Source organism: Ascaphus truei, chromosome 15 (assembly GCF_040206685.1).
Source record: "Ascaphus truei isolate aAscTru1 chromosome 15, aAscTru1.hap1, whole genome shotgun sequence".
Lineage (NCBI taxonomy): Eukaryota > Metazoa > Chordata > Amphibia > Anura > Ascaphidae > Ascaphus > Ascaphus truei.
In genome coordinates this window covers 12,377,708-12,392,474 of record NC_134497.1, presented here as the reverse complement: position 1 = coordinate 12,392,474, position 14,767 = coordinate 12,377,708, and the positions used below count along the sequence as shown (strand labels likewise).

Sequence of the window (14,767 nt, the reverse complement as noted above, 5' to 3'; positions counted from 1 at the left end):
AGGTTGCGCTGTTGCCGGGAACGAGCGCCGCCGGGCACCCCCGTCGCGCACTAGGCCTTAGTGATTCCATGCATACTTCAAAGGTTCAAAGGCTAAAAGAATGCCTTAGGGCAGAGGTGCTCAACTCCAGCCCTCAAGCCCCCTCCCCCCTTCCACCCAACAGGTCAGGTTTTCAGGATATTCCAGCTTTAGCACAAATGGCTCAATCAGGCCCTGCTTCAGCACAGGTGGCTCAATCAGAGGCTCGATCTTCGACTGCGCCTCTGATTGAGCCACCTGTGCTGAAGCGGGGATATCCTGAAAACCTGACGAGTTTGTGAAGCTTGAGGACCGGCGTTGACCACTCCTGCCGTAGAGCAGGGGTGAGAAAACTTTTCCCCCTGTCCCACTCTGCCAGCTCTCCCCCCCCCCCTGCTTGCGCCCTCCCCCTCTCCCCCCACATCCTTACCTTGTCTCTGGCGTTTTGACGTCACGAAACCGCTGGAGCCAAGGGAAATTACAGGGGCCTTCGGAAGAGCGTGGGGCATCTGTAACCACCCCCCCCCCCAGTTTGCGTACCCCTGTGCTAACAGCACATATATCGAGATGGAGTGGGCAGATTCTAGGAGCACAAAATGATGGTGATATTAAACAATGCGGGTAAAGGGGAATTATTAGGTTAGGAAATGGAGAATAACCCCTAATTGTCTCCCTGAATTTTAAACTGATAGATTATTTGACAACTGTACAAACGTTTTTTTTTTTATGATACAGCATCACGCACAGCAATCTCTTGATTGAGATTTGCCCTTCATACAGTCTTAGACAGCAAATAATGTCATTAGGAACTACAGATAATAGTCTTATTATACAGTATATAATAATATTAATTATCTGTCTGTCAGGGCCATACCTCCGAGACCATGAAACATAGACACCTGAACCTGTGCCGGCATACTAAGGGGACCCCAGGGGTATGCACTTCTGTGTTCTTTTTTTATTTAAACAAATTAATTCTAGGAGTTATTACAATTTCTCTGACAAGCAATTTAGCCACTGGGTGTTGTACCTGGCACGTGACATCATACTGCACATAGCCTGGTGGCAGATAACGAGAGTCAGATAGCTATACAGTTTACACAGAAAGAAAAGAAAGGAAGTCAGTTGGGACGTGAGGAGAAAGTAAGAATGCTGGAGAAGGGGAGAGAGGTGGAAAAAATTGGGAACATCATATGGTGTTAAAGGACAGTGATGATAGAGAGATGAGGGGGGTGGAGAGAGATGAAGGAGTGGGGAGAGAGATGAGGGTGGGGAGAGAACTGGGGGGGATAGAAATAGGGAGGGGGGAAGAGATATGAGCGAGGGAGAGGAACAATTTATTATAAGTAATTTTGATTACTTCAACCAGTGCAAAGTTGGGCCTTAACCATCTAGTTAATAATATTTCAGGTGTGATAGGACAGTAAAGACAGTGGCGTAAAATATCATACAAGAATGGATAATGCATTTATCGCACACATTTGTGCTCAGCGCGTTAAACATTTGCGTTCTAGAAATCACGCGCAACGCGACAACCCTACCAGAGACTCAAACAATTGCATTTCTGCGGCCAAATGCCATATAATATGTGTGCCGTCTTAGCAAAGTACCAGCATACAAATGGTCAGGATTAAGAAGAATTGGGCCTAGTCTGAATTTGCATGCTCTCGATTAACATAACACAAAGCAGAAGGGAACAAAAGGGGGACTCAGGATGGAGGTGTGGGGCCATTTAGCAAAGTAAATGAAGGTGCCACAGAGGGAATAAGCACACAATGTAACTGCCTTTCCTTCATGCTTAACGGCTGCTTTATAATTCAAGGAATATTCAACAGGCTTGCAAACGAAGACTTGATATCTTAGGCCGAGCTCACACTGGCAGCTATGGCCGCGCGCGCCTCTGCCGCACGCTCCTGCAGCTCAGCGATCTGTGAGCAAACGAAGACTCATATCTTAGACACAGGTTGTTAATGGTCTATCACCTAAGGCTGAGTCCATGCTCCCTGCTTGCTCGCTGAGGCGCGCTGAGGCTCAGGGAAAGCGGGTGCTTTCCCTGGCCTTGCGGTTGCTTACCGCACGCGCCATCAGCGGGCCGTCAGGGGGCGGGCGCGTCACTGGCCGGGGGCAGGCCAGTGACGTCACGAAGCTGGTTCGCCCTCATTGGGCGAACCGCTCACGTGACCGGCCTGTCGCGCCGGCAAGCGGGGGAATTTTAAATTCCCCTAAGACCTGCGCTTCCGCAAGCGCGCGGAAGCACAAGTGAGCCCCTACTAAAGCCGCTCTAATTGCGGCTGTAGGGGCTCAGTGCTGAGCGGGAGCGCGGCTCAGCACGCTTCCGCCAACAAGCGGTTAACATGGCCGAGGCCTAAGGCTTGTAATATAGTACGCGCTGGTGCGCCCGTTTAGTGTCTATAGCGCAAGCGATGACGCGTGAGGCGTGACTGACATCACAGCGTTAGGCCGCACTGTGATTAGCTCACAGCGTCAGGTGGCGCGGCAACAGCACGAAAATACTAATTTCTTGTATTTCCTCTGATCTGTCTCGCCAACGCTCACGGCCGTGCACGCGTCTCAACTATACCAACGTCAGCCCCACACAGGCAATTATCATTGACGCGCGCACTATATTACAGGCCCCCCCAACCAACAGGTCTGGCTTTCAGGATATCCCAGCTTCAGGTGGCTCAATCGGAGGCTGAAGCAGGGACGGATTGAGCCACCTGTGCTGAAGCAGGGATGGATCCAGCCACCTGTGCTGAAGCAGGGATATCTTGAAAGCCTGACCTGTTGGGGGGGGGACACTGGAGTTGGCCACCCCATGTCCATCACCTAAGGAAAGAATTTACACGAGCAGCAATTCTATTCCTACAGTTATTTCTGTTACAAAGCAGCGCCTATAGCAGCGCCTCCAACTAGTTCCCCCAAGGGGCCAGATCAGCAAACATATTGGAGGGGCACAAATTATAATGCAATTGTAGATCCATGTATGTGCTCAGGACATGCCGAAAACGAGAGGTAACTCTCAATGTATTACTTCCTGGTAAAACGTTTGATAAATAAATGTAAATACTTACAAATTGCTATATTTCAACATGTTGCCAACATTTATAACATATGTGGCACCATATATATTTGTATTACCTTTCACACTGAAAGGTGACACTGAGCTGCCTAAGCAACTGGTATTAAATTAGTAACTAAATAGCAGGAGCAGAGTACAAAAGCCACATCAAGATCCCACGCTGGGCGCCAGTGGAAATGCCCTATCTTGTAACAGTCATACAAGGCAATTGTCTAGTGTAGATAAACGGGGACATTTTAATTGAGCGTCAATGTATCTAGACTGTTACCCTATGTGCACTCCTTGGGGATTGTTATGAAGTTATTGAGTAGTCATTTGGGACACATTATTATGAAATATATTCAATGATGTTGCCATATTTCTCCTCCAGATCAATCGTGGTATTCGGCTGCCCCGGCTGTGCAGCAGTTACTAAAAAATTCAATTTCTTGAATGTGACAAAATTGTGGCATTGTACCAGAATATACTTTTCTGTACGGTAATATGTAGGGAGTCATTCATCAAAGACTGGGGGACAACGCGGCAAAAAAACGGGACCCAATAAAACCACTGAGGGGATTTTTTTTGCCCCGGTTTTTGCCGGTTGGAGATAAATGTCGTCCACGTACCGGACAATAATGACTATTTTAAAAGCCTTCCCAAAATATTTTTAGTTCGTACCTCCAATGAATTAAGTATGTGGCTACAGTGGCTCTCAACTCCAGTTCTTCGACTGAGCCACTGATGGAATCACCTGGATATCCTCAAAACCTGACCTGTTGGTGGGGGGCGGGGGGTGTTTTGAGGACTGGCGTTAAGAGCCCCTAAGTTACATTGTTGCACCGCATGCATGTACATGGGACCCTGAGCCCTAATACCATGTAGATTGTAAGCTCAGCGCTAATGTCACTGCTTTTGCTGTGGGTGAAACTGGTTTTGAAACCCAGTGCCCCCTCTCCTTGTGAACTTGGCGAATTCACCTTATCTCTCTGTGCGTTAAAAAAAAAAAAAGCGTAGGTTGAACTGCCCCCAAATTAGATTGTAAGCTCTACAGGTGAAAGAATTGTGGTACCTGAAAAATGGCTGCATACTCCATCACTGCTCAAGAAAAAGAACAAATTAGTATTATTATTAAAGTGAAGCACGTAACAGGGATGAGAGAAGAAGGTAAGGAAGGAGACTTCAGTGGAATGGGTGCCGGTTCTGTAACTAGGTATGTACTGTATGTTTGAGAACATCTGTATTTGAGGTCTCAAGCAGTTAACATAACACCACAAAGGTCTCACGCAGAGCTAGACAAGCTGGTAGGCTCTGCTCAATGGGCTCTTTGCAATGGTGGGTCATTCAGCAGAGTTCATTTGCCTATGAATGGTACAAAACAGAATACATCCCTTACTGACCTTCTGCAAAGAAATCCTTTGTTAACCCTTTCAGTGAAATGAACTCACCAGCAAACTGTTTGTGATGCGTCCGATTGTCAACATGCAGGCAGACACTAAAAGAAGAAAGGAAGTGTCTCTCCCTCTCTCTATATATATTTAAGCATCCTTGCAACTGTGCTGTTTCCTGCCTGCCCCCTCTCTGAGTGCATTTCCCACTGGTATCACCAGCAGTACAGAACAATTAATAGAAGCCATATGTCAACCATACAGGATTCTCACACTAACAAGAGTGGCCAGAAAAGCCAGTCAGATAGCCAATGTGCTAGTGCAGTGGTGGCCAACTCCAGTCCTCAAGGGCCACCAACAGGTCAGGTTTTAAGAATATCCCTGCTTCAGTACAGGTGGCCCAATCAGTGGCTCAGTCAAAATGCTCTCTAACAGCACGTCTGAGATCCGATGCATTGTAAGAAACCCCAACCCTCTCTAATAGCGCGTCTGAGATCAGATGCATTGTAAGGAACCCCGACCCTCTCTAATAGAACGTCTGAGATCAGATGCATTGTAAGGAACCCCAACCCTCTCTAATAGCGCGTCTGAGATCAGATGCATTGTAAGGATCCCCAACCCTCTCTAATAGCGTGTCTGAGATCAGATGCATTGTAAGGAACCCCAACACTCTCTAATAGCGCGGCTGAGATCAGATGCATTGTAAGGAACCCCAACCCTCTCTAATAGCGCGTCTGAGATCAGATGCATTGTATAAACCCCAACCCTCTCTAATAGTGTTTCTGAGATCAAATGCATTGTAAGGAACCCCAACCCTCTCTAATAGCGTGTCTGAGATCAGATGCATTGTATAAACCCCAACCCTCTCTAATAGTGTTTATGAGATCAAATGCATTGTAAGGAACCCCGACCTTCTCTAATAGCGCGCCTGAGATCAGATTCATTGTAAGGAACCCCAACCCTCTCTAATAGAGCGTCTGAGATCAGATGCATTGTAAGGAACCCCAACCCTCTCTAATAGCGCGTCTGAGATCAGATGCATTGTATAAACCCCAACCCTCTCTAATAGTGTTTCTGAGATCGGATGCATTGTAAGGAACCCCAACCCTCTCTAATAGCGCTGACATTCGTTGCTGGCCTCCCTGGCGGCAAAAAGGGTTAACAGCGTGTTTTATAGCCTTGTGGCATTTAGGACTGGTTGAGTTGATCCCTTAAAGTCCTTTACCATGGGAATGAGCAAGAAAAAACAAACAAGACTGGTCCAAACCAGTACAAGCGACCTGAGGCCCCTGCCGACAGCCTTAGTGGCTACGAAAGTATCAGGTGACTAGAAATCAGTTGGGTTTTGTAATTATATTTTGCACCCTTATGAGCAACTGAGGGGGCAACACAAGTGGAAGTGTAGGAAAATGGCGCAACTTTCCAACATGAAGTGACACAGCTGGGCGCCATTTTGTAAAACTCCTGCTGTCAACAAAACAAATGCAAACAAATCAAACCTGGTGGAAAAAGAAGTGACTACTGTACAAGTGAAACTGGACTAATCAAATCTGCCTCGGCCTAGTTCAATGATAACATCATGTCATTTTCAAGGGGGCGTTTCAGGAATCTGGCGCTTTCTTGGTGTTTCAGTTGGTTAGCAGGTTTGCCTCACCTCCGCGCGCAGCGATTTCGCTCATGGTTTCAAATAATGCCAATGAGAACATATTTTCCTTGGATGGCACTTGTACGCAGCATTGTACATAATCCTGCAGGCACAATGAGATCCCGCCCCAGAGAGCTTACAGCAGGCGCGGCCGACTCCAGTCCTCAAGGGCCACCAACAGGTCAGGTTTTCAGGATATCCCAGCTTCAGCACAGGTGGCTCAATCAGTGGTTCAGTCGAAGTGAGCCACTGATTGAGCCACCTGTGCTGAAGCAGGGATCGGTTGAACCACCAGTCCTGAAGCACAGACGGACTGAGCCACCTGTGCTGAAGCACGGACGGATTGGGACACCTGTACTGAAGCAGGGTTATCCTGAAAACCTGACCTGTTGGTGGTGCTTGAGGACTGGAGTTGGCCACCCCCGGCTTACAGGCTCCTTTTTGGTACCTTGAGGGTGCAAACAAAAAGGTGCCTCGCACAAGGCGAGCAGACACTGAGTCCATCCTCTTCAAAGTAAATAAAACCTCCTTTATCCATAGGAAATGCTTTGTGTGTGGCCTGGGGCAGAGTTACTTTATCTCTCAGCTCCCAGGGACCATAAACATGATTCACGGTGACAGCATTGTCCCCCTGTACAGAGCTGCGGCATACATAATCCGCGTAGTAAGAATACCAATGGTTACCTCTTGAGAAATGACCCTACAATACCAGGTCACCCAACGCACAGTAACTGATATTTCAGTTCACATCCTGAAATCCTGGGAAAGTAGTATTTCCCAGTAATTGTTTCCATGTGTATGTCTATTTCCCACTTCCACCTGGCGTGGCGAAGAGCGGTGATGTCACCGCACATGGAACCCAGGCATTTAAACATGACAGCTGACCAATGGCTATCAATGGCACGTGTGTAAAAAAGACACATCGCTCACATGCAAAGAAGCAAAATCGGACGACATACAAGTTGTCAACGGATCAATAAAAGACGCCAAGTCCTTTCCCCCCCTCCGGCAGCTTATGTTTACGCTGAGAAAGGACGTGTTATCCGTAGCACGATTTCATAACCCAAATAGTTCAGAAATGGGATTGCTCAACGCCGACTGAAATATGCAATTTCTCAAACTAGTTTTCCATCTGTGCACCAGCTGTATAATAAACGACATAAAAAGGCGAGCAATGGCGTTCCAGCGCATAATCTTTCTGCAAGCCGAACATTAATATTACACTTAGATTGTCAGCTCTTCGGGACAGGGACTCCTTTTCCTAATGTTACATTCATGCCTGAAGCGCGTATTCCCAGTATGTGTTATAATTATGTCCGGTGTATTGCTGCTGTGACGCGCTGTATATATGGACAGCTCTATATAAAGATAGACATGCTGTACATACATCGCTGCTGTTGTGTGTGAGAATTAACCCTTCTCGCACCACAATGCAAAAAAAAATAGAAGCTAACACATTTATACTATTTTTACTACCACTGAGGAGGTTAACATACTTTTATATATATATCCCAGTTCAGATCATTATAAAAAAAACATATGTATATATATATTAAATTGTGCGCTGGTTTTGACACAATGAAACTTTCACATAAATGAACAGAAATACGAGCTAAATTATATATCTCAACGATAAAACAATAATAATAATATAATAACAATATTCCTGATTGTTTCCAAGACATTGCCCGTGGAAAAGGAGGCCGGTGAGATTTTGATAGCTCAGTAAAACATTATTATATTACATCTACTCCCATTGTAAGCTCTGTGGGCGAGGGATGCATTTTCCGTAATGTTTAATTATATGTCTGCAGCGCTTATTCCCATTATGTGTTATAATATTATGTCACGTGTATTACTGCTGTGCACATGGACGGTGCTATACACACAAAGATGTGTGTGAACAACTCTCCTGTTATCCTGAATAACAACACACAGCACAAACATTTTAAGCCAAAGCGGAACGTACCCAAAATATACAACGCCATAGCGATTGCTGCTACTGAGTTCAAGAGTCATTTTCAATGAGTAGCTGATCAATGGAACCAGCCATGGAAATAATCGATAAGAGATGGTGAAGAAGGGGACTTACTTTTGCTTTCATGGTGCTGAACCCTAATATTCCATGCTAAGATAAAGCAGAACCCAGCAGAGAGCCCTCCAATGAGTTTGGGAAGAGAGTGTGTTCCCAGGAATGTCCCGGGAATGTCCTGCTCTGCCCCTCTCTCTCCAGTGACCATTACTTAAGGGATGAATGGAATGGAATGCTTGATAAACCCCTCCCTCTGACTCCTATTGGCTCAGGGTATTTGTATGCAAATGATGGGGTGGGGGGTAGCTATTACAAAGCAGTAGGGGAACCCCATCATAGAGGAGATACTAAGTCATTGTGAAATGATGTATCTGTCCATATACTCAGCTCTCTGCAGAGCAGACAGGGAATTCTAGCACAGTGCGGGGATGTGAGGCGTGAACCTTTGGCACGGTGCTATAATTCCCTGTATTCCACTGTCTGTTCTGCAGAGAGCTGTGTATATGGCTGGTGCCACTTGAATACATATGTACCCAAGGATTTGTATGTATGTATATCTTTATTTGTGTAGCGCCAAAAGTGTACTCAGCACATCACAAAGATTACAGTACGGGGAATTATAATAATACAATAAGCGCAGCAAAATCAGACAATAGGAAAGGAAATCCCTGCCCCGAAGAGCTTACAATCTGAGGCGTGTAATATAGTGCACGCTCGTGCGCTACCGTGTGCCCGCACGGCAATTAAAATTGGCGGTGTCCAGGCCTGGCGTTCTATACTTCCGCCACGCGCGCGCACACGGCAGTGAGAGGTGGCGCGGCAGATCACAGCAAATACATGAACATTTACATTTTCGCGCTGCTGCCGCGCCACGTGACGCTGCCAAGCCAATCACAGCGCGGCTATCGCTGTGCCGTCTATAGCCACGCCCCCCTAGCCGCGCACGCCGCCGCTTACAAGATATAAACGAAATGCCCACACCACGCGCATGCGGTGGTGTAACTGAGCCCCTGCCTCTCCTGTGAGCGCGAGGCTGGGGATGCTGGGAGCTGCAGATGTAGCTGTACCGCTACGACAGATTTATGGCAAACGCTTTGAAAGAACAAAGGGAATATTTCAAAGGAACACTTTCATTGCAACAACTCGCCCCACACATGCACCATCTGCTCCCGAACACAGGATGGGCAACACCACCACCAATGGCCTCACCAGTGGAATCCGGCCAAACCATCTCTACCAAAGATGGCCACTGCACCGATTTCTGTCACCCAGCGGTCCCCACTGTAGGGAGCTTTGGCAGATATTGGATTTCTTCCTGATGCCCGAGAAAGGGACAACTCCTACTGCAGGAGTGGCCGACTCCAGTCCTCAAGGGCCACCACCAGGGCAGGTATTGGCGACATCCCTGCTTCAGCACAGGTGGCTTAGTCAGTGGCTCACCCAGATTAAGCCACCTGTGCTGAAGCAGGGATATTCTTAACCTGACACATTGGTGGCCCTAGAAGACTTGAGTTAACCACTCCTGTCCTGTCTCTGTAAATTCACCCCTCCTTACCACTTAGAGTGTAAGCTCTGCAGGGCAGGAACTTCTTTTTCCTAATGTTACTTTTATGTTCGAGGCGCTTGTTCCCCTTATGTGTTATATTATTATGTCCCGTGTATCACTGCTGTGACGCGCTTTGCACATGGATGGCGCAATATAAATAAAGGTATACATACACACATACAGACAAATGAATACAGTACACAGTTATTCTTGTTAAGCTACACATATTTGTGCTTTTGTTTTGTTTTTTACAGACCTTTGCACAACGGGACAGCCCCATTTCACGATGACACACAGTCCTGTGTTGGGTACCAAACTGTTCTACCCCTAGGACTTTTCTGCCTGTTCTGTTTTCGGTGCCATGCCATGTGTTTTCACCCACAGGACGCTGCAGTGACAAGGTTATGTGAAGGTCGATGCTGCCCCCCTCTACTTATTGATCATTTGCTAAAAACAAATGTCAATTCCTGTCATCCACAGTTAAAAACACGGAGGAGGGCGTAGGAGAAGTTAAACCAGGGGTGGGAAACTCCAGTCCTCAAGTGCCACCAACAGGTCAGGCTTTCAGGATATGCCTGCTACAGCGCAGGTGGCTCAATCAGTGTGCACGTGCCGCATGCTTTTCATGTTTATAGCGCAGGGAGCTGTATATGTGTGTGTGTGTGTGTGTATATATGTGTCTATATGCGAGTATATGTGTGTGCCTGGGTTGTGTGAGGGAAAGGAAGTCCTAAGCAAGATTTTTTAAAGAAAATAAAAGTTTAATAAATATTTTTTTAGTTCCGCAATCAATGTCACACACACACACACACACACACGCGCACACACACACACACACACACACACACACACACACACACACACACACACACACACACACACACACACACACACACACACACACACACACACTTCAGAGTTGGTAGCGGCGCGAAAAGATGATTTTCTTCATCTTCGCCGCTGTCTGTCGGCTCCCCGTTGTGCGCGGCCCTTGTATAGAAAGACTGACCGATGTCAGCCAACTGAAAATTCCACGCGCGTCCACGGCGCAGCACGGGCCCGGCACTATACGCCGCACACTGACCGTACAAGAAACCGAATCAACAATGACACCAACAGCCCCGTCTGATGGCCACCCCAAAAATGTGTAGTCTGTATATGGGAGCAGTATGGGAGGGAAATCTGCCATTTACCTCTGAATGCCTCAGTCACTGTCTGGACTTTTAAATTGTCCCCAATAAACAAATTCCACTGGATCTTTAGCTGGGACAATACAAAGGCAATTTAGTCTGAGAATCCTCCTAGAGCCTGTTAACTACTGTAAAGGGTTTATAAGGATTAGTAAAAAGGCAAGGTGATCACGGTATTGTTAACTCCTTAATGGCTGGGTGGCTGGGGGGGAAGTTGGCCGTGCAAGGCATAGTAACATTTATTTCTAAGGTGTCTGTATATTCTGCAGAGGATTTATGATGGGGAATTAAGAAGCACATGCTAACAAATATGGCAATGAAAGAACCAATTATTCAAATGTAGTTTAGATGAGCCAGTGATATAATGGGGGGCAGAGTAGGTGTCTGCTTTAAATATGTTTAAAGGTGCAATTTGTGCTGTTTTAAATGTTTTCATTTTTTTAACACAGGTTTGAAGCAGGGGGTGTCCGGAGCTGAACCCCATTGATTTCGGCTCCGGGGACCCTCTGCTTCCGGAGATACTTACCTCTGTAGGGGGTGCCGGTAGCTGCTCTGGCTCAGCTAGCTGGGGTTTAAAGTTTAAAGCTCCCGTGTAGCATGGGGCAATAGGAAGCCAGGTCTGATGATGTCACGGCTTCCTATTGGCCGGCAGGGCGCGGGAGTTTTGAAACTCGGCTATAGCGTGATCCCTGCTAGTCGAGCTGAGCAGCTACCAGCGCCTCCCTTCGGAGGTCCGTATCTCCGGAAGCAGGGGTCAGCCAGAGCTGAAATTAACGGGATTCAGCTCCGGAGACCCCCTGCTTCAATCCAATGTAAGGGGGGGGGGGGGGGAGGGGGGAGAAATGCTTTAATGTACTGTCATTTATAAAACAGAAAACATTGCTTTGGTTGTACCCCACTGATAGGGTGACCACCCGTCCCCCTTTTGCCGGGACAGTCCCGGTTTTTCGAGAGCTGTCCTGGTTTCCTGTGTGTCCCGGAAATGTCCCGGTTTTTCCTCAATGTGTTCCCGGTTTTTTTTTTTATTGTTGCCTGCGGTGCGCTGTGCGCGAGTCTGCGGCGGCGCGGAGGAGGAGACTGCAGCAGCCCGGCTGGTAAGTATTTTTTTTTTAATGCCAGGGGTTGGGCTTGTGTAGAAACTGGGTCTTGCTGATTGGAGGATGCGGCCCGGCATTGTACAAAGTCCCGCCCCCCGGCATTTTCCTACCTTGGCCAATCCCCTGCGTCCCGGCATTAAGCCCCGCCCCCGGCAGCGGAGGCAGTGAGGAGGAGAACCCGAGGATGCGGCAGCCAGGCTGGTGAGTACTTTCAGATGCCAGGGGGTTGGGTTTCTTACTTGAATATGTCGGACCGCTGGGGATTGGTGGAGGATGCATGGGGCGGGGCTTTGGCTCTTCCCTGCTTTCCCCCCCACCTGACCCCCCCCCTTCCTCCCCCCGAGCCCGCTCACAGCCACTCGCGGCACTTCCTGTGCCTGCTGCTAGTGAGCGCGTGACACAGACTCTTCCCGCTCCTCTACTGGTGGCTATGCAGTGTCCCCCCTTCTGCCCCAGGTCCCCGTGGCTGCCCGCCCAGGGTGATAGTAGGTAGGTGCGGGGGTGCGGCCGCCAGGTGGGTGAGGGGGTTGCCTCCTGTCCTGGTGCTCCCTTCCCCCGTCCCCTTGGTGTGGGAGATGAGCGCGGGGCGGGTAGTGGTGATGCACTGCTGGCTGATCGGATCGCCGGCCTCCCCACCCCCCCCTCCCGCCCCCAGTCACTTACATCCGGCGCTGCATCTCTTGCTCCACTTTGTGTGTGTATGTATGTGTGTATCAGTGTGTGTGTATATATCTGTGTGTGTCTGAGTGTGTCTGTGTCTGAGTGTGGGTGTGTCTGTGTCTGAGTGTGGGTGTGTGTGTGTGTCTGAGTTTGTATCTGTGTGTGTGTCTGTCTGTGTGAGTGTGTGTCTGTCTGAGTGTGTGTCTGTCTGAGTGTGTGTCTGTCTGAGTGTGTGTCTGTCTGAGTGTGTGTCTGTCTGAGTGCGTGTCTGTCTGAGTGTGTGTCTGTCTGAGTGTGTGTCTGTCTGAGTGTGTGTGTGTGTGTGTGTATTGGTCTGTCTGTGAGTGTCTGTAGATCAGTGGCTGTGTGCAGGTCAGAGAGAGAATGGGTTGGGAGAGGGAGAGAATGGGGGGGGAGAATGGGGGTGGGGAGGGAAGGGAGAGAGAGAATGGGGGGGGGAGAACGGGGGTGGGGAGAGAGAGAATGGGGGGAGGGTGAGAAAAAATGGGGGGGGGAAGTAAAGAGAGAATGGGGGACAGGGCTGGCAACGGGGGTCTGTCGGGGTTGGCGTCCCGGGCCGGGTGAGTCAGGGGGCCCACCCACGTGTCAGTCAACCACCCTCTCACCTGTCTCTCTCCCCCGTCTCCCTGTCTCTCTCCCCCCATCTCCCTGTCTCTCTCCCCCCATCTCCCTGTCTCTCTCCCCCCATCTCTTTCTGTCTCTCTCTCTCCCCCCATCTCTCTCTGTCTCTCTCTCTCCCCCGTCTCTCTCTCTCCCCCTCTCCCTCTCTCTCATCTTAACTGCCGTATACCTACACCGAAGTAACCTACCCTGCTTTCTTCCAGATCTAACTCAAGTTTCACGCGGGAGACATTGGAAGACAGGTAGGGTACACCTCCCCTCCTGTATAGTACCTTGAGGGACTGCGGATCAGGTAAGATCCCAGGCGGGATTGCTGCTTTAGAAATTGTGAAGAGGGGGCATCCTGACAATGGTTAAGGGGTACAGAAGTCATTCACGTCTGGCTTTTTTTTTGTTCGATTAGTGAGGCCATCCGACACACACCACACACCACACACCACACACCACACACCACACACCACACACCACACACCACACACCACACACCACACACACGTAACTAGGACTAATGGTAGTAAAGTATAAGTGTAACACAATAAATAAACTGTTAATGTAAAAAAAAAAAATTGTGTCCCGGTTTTTCATTTTCAAAATCTGGTCACCCTATTACTGAGCTAGAGAAACCTCTCTTAGATGCATTTATTGGAATGTGAAATTTGAGGCCCCTGTATGAGGTTAGGAATTGTACCTACTTCATATCACACATCTTCATGCAATGTACATGCTATCTGCACAGGCGGCTGGGGTGTTAATGTTTTGCAATTATCAGCATCTGCAAGTTGAAGGATCATATATATATATATATGTATATATATATATATATATATATATATATATATAAGTACAGCAATTCTAGTTTATTCTACTAATTGTGCAGGTCAGCTCTCCCTACCGCAATATTGGGATACAAGAGATACTATTTGAAGTCCCCCCTCTCCATTATACTGAAAAACAAGATTTATATTCAGTTTCCATCAGCGTGCAAGTAGACATCTATGGCCTCCTTCAGGGTGACGCTGAGTGGGCACTCACGCTCACCGCGATGAAACACTTTCCTGCAATGTGTGTGGCCAGCGTGAGCGAGCGCTTGCGCATGCGCGGCGCCTAGCCGCTTGCCGAAGCAAGCAAATTTGAATATGCTGCTCGCTGGCGCGTCATGATGGCACCAGCTCCGTGACATCATGGACACGCCCCCCGACGCACCCTCCCCCCCCCGGACGCGTACCTAGCTGGCCACAAATCGCCCAGCCGAACAGAGCGCGTGACGTCACCGCGCACGAGCGCGCTCGCACCCTACCTGGCCGCAGCTTAAGTCACATACTGACGCACTGCCAGTAACAACCCAGAAGCATTGAAGATGCGGGAGGCCATCTTGTTCTATCCCAGGTGGCCAGCGTAGTTTGGACAGCCTGGCAACGGAAAATGTTTTTACAATGGCCGAACGCAGGTCACCCTGGGTGGTTCGGCGCCGTCTCCTTTATTAAGTAG

General features: G+C 48.5%; 1 protein-coding gene across 5 annotated transcripts in view; it reads right to left on the bottom strand.

The window, feature by feature from the left end:
* CASS4 (Cas scaffold protein family member 4) overlaps nt 1-14,767 on the bottom strand; it is a 56,819-nt gene that overhangs the window by 23,678 nt on the left and 18,374 nt on the right. The window contains exon 1 of one of the 5 annotated variants that reach the window (XM_075571613.1): nt 8,205-8,337. The exons of 3 other annotated variants lie outside the window; for them this stretch is intronic. In XM_075571613.1, coding sequence (XP_075427728.1) covers nt 8,205-8,216 — 12 coding nt within the window. In that variant the 5' untranslated portion in view covers nt 8,217-8,337. Of the gene's footprint in view, nt 1-4,527; nt 4,605-8,204; nt 8,338-14,767 lie in introns of those variants that run through there. One more of the 5 variants, XM_075571612.1, reaches the window with a different exon arrangement.